This window comes from Conger conger, chromosome 6 (assembly GCF_963514075.1).
Source record: "Conger conger chromosome 6, fConCon1.1, whole genome shotgun sequence".
Classification (NCBI taxonomy): Eukaryota; Metazoa; Chordata; class Actinopteri; order Anguilliformes; family Congridae; genus Conger; species Conger conger.
In genome coordinates, this window is record NC_083765.1 from 8721372 (window position 1) to 8730719 (window position 9348).

The 9348-nt window shown below is 40.6% G+C and overlaps 1 protein-coding gene across 1 annotated transcript; it reads right to left on the minus strand.

Moving 5' to 3' along the window:
- Positions 1–9250, minus strand: LOC133130052 (uncharacterized). Its single transcript, XM_061244275.1, has 21 exons — positions 9127–9250; positions 8667–8788; positions 8036–8097; positions 7765–7865; positions 7341–7407; positions 7070–7224; positions 6610–6731; positions 5979–6040; positions 5708–5808; positions 5289–5355; positions 5018–5172; positions 4558–4679; positions 3927–3988; positions 3655–3755; positions 2934–2982; positions 2663–2814; positions 2276–2397; positions 1947–2008; positions 1521–1621; positions 1036–1190; positions 1–620 (listed from the first exon to the last, which is right to left on the minus strand). The coding sequence occupies exons 2-21, from the start codon at positions 8745–8747 to the stop codon at positions 528–530; spliced, it is 1992 nt and encodes a 663-aa protein (XP_061100259.1). The 5' UTR covers positions 8748–8788; positions 9127–9250; the 3' UTR covers positions 1–527.
- Positions 9251–9348: the final 98 nt, after the last annotated feature.

Genomic DNA, 9348 nt, shown 5'->3' on the forward strand with positions numbered 1-9348 from the left:
TAAAAAAATATTCTTTATTGACAACTTTCGCACAATACATGAATGTCTCCTCTTCAGAGGTCATGATTAAGAAAGCAGTACAGATTATTTCTACATACCATGATAAATAGATTATCAAAATATTATCACTTTATTATTTTGAAAAAAACGTACAGTTTACTGCCTGTGTATTACTTCTTCAAATAAACATTACAGAAGTAAAAACATTCTAATGTCTAACCTGCTAATTGGCATTGACTTGGAATAAATATGGATACATAATTTCCTGCAATTAAATAATAAATAGAAGTTGAGAGAATTAAATAAACAAAGATTTACATTTTAAATACAAGTATAATATTAAATATTATGGAGCAAAGCAGTTGGGATAATTTTCATGTTTGACAGATATTAATAAATAAAGATGAATAGCTCACATCGTCCAGCCATGCAGTTGCTATTCATCATGAACTTAGAACACTTATAATAGAACATTGATTATGATAAGACTTGGTCTTCAGGTTCCAGCTGAACGACGAGCTCCGCCCTCAGATGGGATGCACCACATACTGCTGCAGGTGGTAGGCCTGCCTCCTGCGCCAACGTCTCTTGATGGCCGCACAGCAACCACACAGCAGACACTGCAACGCAGAGCGAGAGGAAGTTAGAGAGAGAGAGAGAGAGAGAGAGAGAGAGAGAGAGAAAGAGAGAGAGAGAGAGAGAGAGGGGGGGGACAGAGGAGAGAGAGAGAGAGAGAAAGAGAGAGAGAGAGAGAGAGAGAGAGAGAGAGAGAGAAAGAGAGGGGGGACAGAGGAGAGAGAGAGAGAGAGAGAGAGAGAGAGAGAAAGAGACAGAGGGAGAGGCCAAGAGCATGAGAAAGAGTGAGGGAAAGTAAAAGAGAGAGAGAGAAAGAGAGAGCACTACCATAAATAGAGCTTACACTGCCATTAGCTGTGTAGCTCATTGAGACAGAAGGAGAAAGCCAGAGACAGCACATACAGTACCCCACTGTCCACACACACACACACACACATATACACACACTGCAGTACTTACACACAGGAGGATCCAGAAGGGGAGAAGGATGAGGACAACACCAATGGGGATTATGATGGCCAGGGCCCATCCCGGGAACCTGCCTGCAGTACTTGTGATCAGTAGGAGGACAGGGCTGCTGCTTGTGGTGGTTGGGGCTGCAGTGGTGACCAAACCTGAAAGTACAGGCACAAAAGAGTCACTGAAATGATTCAAGCAGGGATATTATGCAGCAAGAAGGCTGATTTTCAGTGATACGGTAGCTCCAGTCCATTCCATGATAAAATGAGATTTGGTGATTTCACAATGCTGCAAACAACATATAATCTGAACAAGAAGTAAATGGTAATCTGGGTAGCTGTACATGTGTATGTGGTCAGTGGTGGCACAATGTATCACAGTATCAAAAATACAATTGTATTAGATAAACTACAGCGTATCCTGTTTTTTGATGCAAGAACAACTTTCTTTTCAGCATGAGTAGATTGGTGCCGTGAGAAACTTACCACTAACTTGTAATACCGCAGAGAGGAATGGGCTTGGTTGCTGGATGTCACCTTCCCGGTATACATACGTCACATTTGCATGAATCTCATTGTCCATGTGGCTGCAGGAAGACATGTAAAGGAAGAAGTGGAGAAATGTTATCCCCGTGCTTATCAAACTTAACTTTCTAGATTTTTTACATTACATTAGTGGCATTTGGCAGACGCTCTTATCCAGAGTGACGTACAGTTGATTAGACTAAGCAGGAGACAATCCTCCCATGGAGCAATGCAGGGTTAAGGGCCTTGCTCAAGGGCCCAACGGCTGTGCGGATTTTACCGGGATTAGAACAACCAACCTTGGCTGTCCCAGTCATTTACCGCAACCACTACGCTACAGGTCGCCCCTGCAATGTTTACTGCAGGGGCAGTATGTCTGTGACTTACGTATAATTTCCATTTGGGAAGGTGAAAGGCTCTGCACCTGGGCTGCCCAGCAATCCGTTCAACTGTAGGTTGAAGCAAAAACAAACAAGTGAGCAAAACTTATCAGAAAATTAAAATACCTCCAGCCCATACACAAAGGCAGTTTCCCATCCATGTACTAAACTGATGCCAACTGATAGAGTGCAAGTAGGAAGGCTGAAAAAGTTTCATACGGTTATAGCTGGACATTGTTTGAGTTATGCTGGGGTCTATGTAAAGCTTGCTCTAGTCCATACTTGAAGTTCATTGTTACTACGTGACTGTGCAGCATGCTGTGGGGAAAGGCTCACCAGACTGTTAGCCGACTCCTGGATTCTCTGTTGCGTCTCTTGCCTGAGTTCAAATTTTTCTGGAAAGGTCACGTTGTCTATCTTATAGCTCAGACGCAAGGCAAAGGAATTTGGTGTTAATCCTGAAAAGTAGTGGACAACAGTAGGAAGATTAAAAAAAGACATTTTATTCAGCCTTTTTCTTTTAGATTTTCGAAGCATCTTAGGTTCATTTAGGTTCAAAAGTCATTATTCACTGAGTGACATTTTATAAAATGACAATATTCCATTGAATAATAGTCCAGTGACACATTATAAAAAAGGTTACTATGAAAGTAGTGCATTAAAAATAGCTGAAAGATGACAAGGTACAGTCGTACAGATGGTGCATGTGGACGTCTGACGTACTCTGATAGGTGAGTTCATCAATGCTGACTGGATTCAGCTTGCTGGCACGACGGTTCAAGAAAGCAATGACCTTGGAGAGTACCTCACTCTCATCCGGAGCACGAAGGAGGGTGTGGAACACAAATTGGAAAAAGATAAAAACCGTGCCCACTCTGTAGAAACACAGGGAGACAACTTTAGGATTAATTATCCATTAAAAAAGCTTGGAAAGGTTAGTCATATCACTGGGAGGATGACAACTCTAAAATCAAGGATTAAAACAGGAACATACACGGTGTTTGGGGCTGTTGTGACAGGCGGAGCTGTAGTGGTGACTGGACCTGAAAGTACAGAAACAAAATAATGAATAGAAATGAATCGAGCACGGATTTCATCAAGCAAAAAGACTGATTTTCAGTTATCAAATTTTATTGAGAAAAAAGCTGATGGTGATGCTGTAGCACCAGCATGTGAATTTCTAGGAAACACAGATGTAACATCCTTTCCAATGGAACAAATGTAACAAAATATAATCTGAACAGGAAGTAAATACTAATATGGGCAGCTGTACCTCTGTGTGTGGTCATTGGTGACAGATAGATACATAGATAGATACTTTATTCATCCCGAGGGAAATTTTAAATGACAAGGCAATTAAGACAAGGCAAGGTCATGGTATTCATTTGTTAAAATACAGGCACGGATTTCATCAAGACAAAAGACTGATTTTAGATTATGTTTTAGCTCTAGCAGGTGAATTTCTAGTAAACACGAAGCTGTCCTTTCAACCTTAACCTGAGCTACAGACAATGGACAAGCCTTCTAACAACATACAATCTGATCAGGAAGTCAATAGCCATATGGGCAGCTGTATATCTGTGTGCGGTCAGTGGTGATACAATGACAAGGTCATGGTGTTCATTTGTTAAAATACAGGTAATCATGTTTTAATGATGTGAGAATAGAATAGCTTGTTTTTTCACATGAATTGATGGGAGGCATGAGAAACTTACCATTAATTCCCAGTATCGCAGACAGAAAGTCGCTTGGCTTGCTGATGTCAGCTTCCTGATAGACGTACTCCACACTGGCCTCAATTTCATTGGGCTGATGGCTGCAGAAAGATGTGTAAAGGAAGAAGTAAAGAAAAGTTTGCCGCGTGCTTATCAAATGCAGGTTTTGTAGATGCTACCAGATGGATACATTTTCAAATCATCTCCATGAAGATATGTCAAATTCATATTTTTACAAAGTAATTTCCAAAATTTTCAGGATTGTGACTTACGTATAGTTTGCTTGCGGGAAGGTGAAAGGAGATTCATTAGGTTGGTTCAGCAATCCATTCATCTGGAGGTAGAAGCAGAAATAAACAAGTGAACAAAGATTATCAAGAAATGAAACGATCATCCTCACTGCTTTATGAGGTTTGACGTACTGGTAAACTGACCAGTAACAGTGAAATTAATTGCACTGTTTTTTCTGCATGATGCAGAAACCTGGCATGTAAAGCTAAAGATAATATTGTGCTAAACAGGTGTCTACAGCATACATGGTATGTGCAGTTTAACCCTTAAGCTACAGAATCTAACATCATTTTTACAGTAACTTATACACATAATGTACAGGATGTGACGAGGACTCCTCTAAGCCAAATCATATCCGATAACCATAAAAGAGCAAAGTTAAAAATGATAGCAGAGACTTCAGCCCACACATGCTGGGAGTTACCCATCCATCTACAGGAAGATACCAACTGATATCCTTCAAGTAGGAAGGCTGCAAGAAGTATTCTGATACTGTTACCGCCAGACACTAGTTTCGGTACTGTCAGGGTTTCTATAAGGAATTACCTGGTCTACAATTAAATACTTTTTGTTACAACTTTACTGCGCTACGTGCTCACGGGGAAGGCTCACCAGAGTGTTGACTGAGCCCTGAATTCGCTGTTGCGTCTCACTCCTGAGGGAAACATTCTGTGGAAAGCTCACGTCGTTCATCTTATAGGCCAGTTGCAAAGCAAATGAATTATCGCTTAATCCTGAAAAATAAATGGTAGCAGGGAGATTAGAAAAACAAAAAAATGTGTTTTGTTCTTTTTTGTAACTGCTCAGATCACTTATAATTGTGTCACTGATGTGCATATTTTACATTCATGCACCATAGAATGGAATGCTGCTTCTGAATGCACCATTCTCAAAGTCATTAGAGACTTTTTTAACTGAGTTACATTTTATACAATGACAAAACATCAGGGTTACTAGATAGTATTATTTTTACACATAATGGAAAAAGGTCCTATGAAAGTAGGGAAATCAAAATGGCTGAAAGATGACAGGGGACATTGTCAGAGATCCGGCGTGTAGACGTGTGACGTACGCTCATATGTGAGATTCTGCACCCGCACGGTATTATTCAGCCGGATTTCATCTCCATTCAAGAAGGGATTGCCCCGAGAGAGAACCTCACTCTCAGTGGGGACAGTGTTGGTGGTGTGGAACACGAGTCGGGGAAAGATAAAAACAGGACCCACTCTGCAGAAACACATGGGGATAGCAGTAGGATTAGTAGTCCGTTAAACAACCGGTTGGACATTATTTCACTGGCAGGATGACGGCTCTAAAATCTTAAGATGAATACAGGAACATACGTTGTAATTGGGACTGTTGTGACAGGGGGGACGATTGTGACAGGGGGAGCTGTCGTGGTGGTCGGACCTGAAAGTACAGAAGCAAAATAATTAATAGAAATGAATCAAGCACGGATTTCATCAAGCAAAAAGACTGATTTTCAATTATGTTTTAGCTCCAGCAGGTGAATTTCTAGTAAACACGAAGCTGTCCTTTCAACCATAACATGAGCTACAGACAATTGACAAGCCTTCTAACAACATACAATCTGAACAGGAAGTAAATAGCCATATGGGCAGCTGTATATCTGTGTGCGGTCAGTGGTGATACAATGACAAGGTCATGGTGTTCATTTGTTAAAATACAGGTAATCATGTTTTAATGATGTGAGAATAGCTTGTTTTTTCACATGAATTGATGGGAGGCATGAGAAACTTACCATTAATTCCCAGTATCGCAGACAGAAAGTCGCTTGGCTTGCTGATGTCAGCTTCCTGATAGACGTACTCCACACTGGCCTCAATTTCATTGGGCTGATGGCTGCAGAAAGATGTGTAAAGGAAGAAGTAAAGAAAAGTTTGCCGCGTGCTTATCAAATGCAGGTTTTGTAGATGCTACCACATGGATACATTTGCAAATCATCTCCATGAAGATATGTCAAATTCATATTTTTACAAAGTAATTTCCAAAATGTCAGGATTGTGACTTACGTATAGTTTGCTTGCGGGAAGGTGAAAGGAGATTCATTAGGTTGGTTCAGCAATCCGTTCATCTGGAGGTAGAAGCAGAAATAAACAAGTGAACAAAGATTATCAAGAAATGAAACGATCATCCTCACTGCTTTATGAGGTTTGACGTATTGGTAAACTGACCAGTAACAGTGAAATTAATTGCACTGTTTTTTCTGCATGATGCAGAAACCTGGCATGTAAAGCTAAAGATAATATTGTGCTAAACAGGTGTCTACAGCATACATGGTATGTGCAGTTTAACCCTTAAGCTACAGAATCTAACATCATTTTTACAGTAACTTATACACATAATGTACAGGATGTGACGAGGACTCCTCTAAGCCAAATCATATCCGATAACCATGAAAGAGCAAAGTTAAAAATGATAGCAGAGACTTCAGCCCACACATGCTGGGAGTTACCCATCCATCTACAGGAAGATACCAACTGATATCCTTCAAGTAGGAAGGCTGCAAGAAGTATTCTGATACTGTTACGGCCAGACACTAGTTTCAGTACTGTCAGGGTTTCTATAAGGAATGACCTGGTCTACAATTAAAGACTTTTTGTTACTATTTTATTGCGCTACATGCTGACGGGGAAGGCTCACCAGAGTGTTGACTGAGCCCTGAATTCGCTGTTGCGTCTCACTCCTGAGGGAAACATTCTGTGGAAAGCTCACGTCGTTCATCTTATAGGCCAGTTGCAAAGCAAATGAATTATCGCTTAATCCTGAAAAATAAATGGTAGCAGGGAGATTAGAAAAACAAAAAAATGTGTTTTGTTCTTTTTTGTAACTGCTCAGATCACTTATGTTTGTGTCACTGATGTGCATATTTTACATTCATGCACCATAGAATGGAATGCTGCTTCTGAATGCACCATTCTCAAAGTCATTAGAGACTTTTTTAACTGAGTTACATTTTATACAATGACAAAACGTCAGGGTTACTGGATAGTATTATTTTTACACATAATGGAAAAAGGTCCTATGAAAGTAGGGAAATCAAAATGGCTGAAAGATGACAGGGGACATTGTCAGAGATCCGGCGTGTAGACGTGTGACGTACGCTCATATGTGAGATTCTGCACCCGCACGGTATTATTCAGCCGGATTTCATCTCCATTCAAGAAGGGATTGCCCCGAGAGAGAACCTCACTCTCAGTGGGGACAGTGTTGTTGGTGTGGAACACGAGTCGGGGAAAGATAAAAACAGGACCCACTCTGCAGAAACACATGGGGATAGCAGTAGGATTAGTAGTCCGTTAAACAACCGGTTGGACATTATTTCACTGGCAGGATGACGGCTCTAAAATCTTAAGATGAATAGAGGAACATACGTTGTAATTGGGACTGTTGTGACAGGGGGGACGATTGTGACAGGGGGAGCTGTCGTGGTGGTCGGACCTGAAAGTACAGAAGCAAAATAATTAATAGAAATGAATCAAGCACGGATTTCATCAAGCAAAAAGACTGATTTTCAATTATGTTTTAGCTCCAGCAGGTGAATTTCGAGGAAACACAAAGCTGTCCTTTCAACCATAACATGAGCTACAGACAATTGACAAGCCTTCGAACAACATACAATCTGAACAGGAAGTAAATAGCCATATGGGCAGCTGTATATCTGTGTGCGGTCAGTGGTGATACAATGACATGGTCATGGTATTCATTTGTTAAAATACAGGTAATCATGTTTTAATGATGTGAGAATAGAATAGCTTGTTTTTTCACATGAATTGATGGGAGGCATGAGAAACTTACCATTAATTCCCAGTATCGCAGACAGAAAGTCGCTTGGCTTGCTGATGTCAGCTTCCTGATAGACGTACTCCACACTGGCCTCAATTTCATTGGGCTGATGGCTGCAGAAAGATGTGTAAAGGAAGAAGTAAAGAAAAGTTTGCCGCGTGCTTATCAAATGCAGGTTTTGTAGATGCTACCACATGGATACATTTGCAAATCATCTCCATGAAGATATGTCAAATTCATATTTTTACAAAGTAATTTCCAAAATGTCAGGATTGTGACTTACGTATAGTTTGCTTGCGGGAAGGTGAAAGGAGATTCATTAGGTTGGTTCAGCAATCCGTTCATCTGGAGGTAGAAGCAGAAATAAACAAGTGAACAAAGATTATCAAGAAATGAAACGATCATCCTCACTGCTTTATGAGGTTTGACGTACTGGTAAACTGACCAGTAACAGTGAAATTAATTGCACTGTTTTTTCTGCATGATGCAGAAACCTGGCATGTAAAGCTAAAGATAATATTGTGCTAAACAGGTGTCTACAGCATACATGGTATGTGCAGTTTAACCCTTAAGCTACAGAATCTAACATCATTTTTACAGTAACTTATACACATAATGTACAGGATGTGACGAGGACTCCTCTAAGCCAAATCATATCCGATAACCATAAAAGAGCAAAGTTAAAAATGATAGCAGAGACTTCAGCCCACACATGCTGGGAGTTACCCATCCATCTACAGGAAGATACCAACTGATATACTTCAAGTAGGAAGGCTGCAAGAAGTATTCTGATACTGTTACGGCCAGACACTAGTTTCAGTACTGTCAGGGTTTCTATAAGGAATGACCTGGTCTACAATTAAGGACTTTTTGTTACTATTTTATTGCGCTACATGCTGACGGGGAAGGCTCACCAGAGTGTTGACTGAGCCCTGAATTCGCTGTTGCGTCTCACTCCTGAGGGAAACATTCTGTGGAAAGCTCACATCGTTCATCTTATAGGCCAGTTGCAAAGCAAATGAATTATCGCTTAATCCTGAAAAATAAATGGTAGCAGGGAGATTAGAAAAACAAAAAAATGTGTTTTGTTCTTTTTTGTAACTGCTCAGATCACTTATGATTGTGTCACTGATGTGCATATTTTACATTCATGCACCATAGAATGGAATGCTGCTTCTGAATGCACCATTCTCAAAGTCTTTAGAGACTTTTTTAACTGAGTTACATTTTATACAATGACAAAACATCAGGGTTACTGGATAGTATTATTTTTACACATAATGGAAAAAGGTCCTATGAAAGTAGGGAAATCAAAATGGCTGAAAGATGACAGGGGACATTGTCAGAGATCCGGCGTGTAGACGTGTGACGTACGCTCATATGTGAGATTCTGCACCCGCACGGTATTATTCAGCCGGATTTCATCTCCATTCAAGAAGGGATTGCCCCGAGAGAGAACCTCACTCTCAGTGGGGACAGTGTTGGTGGTGTGGAACACGAGTCGGGAAATGATAAAAACAGGACCCACTCTGCAGAAACACATGGGGATAGCAGTAGGATTAGTAGTCCGTTAAACAACCGGTTGGACATTATTGC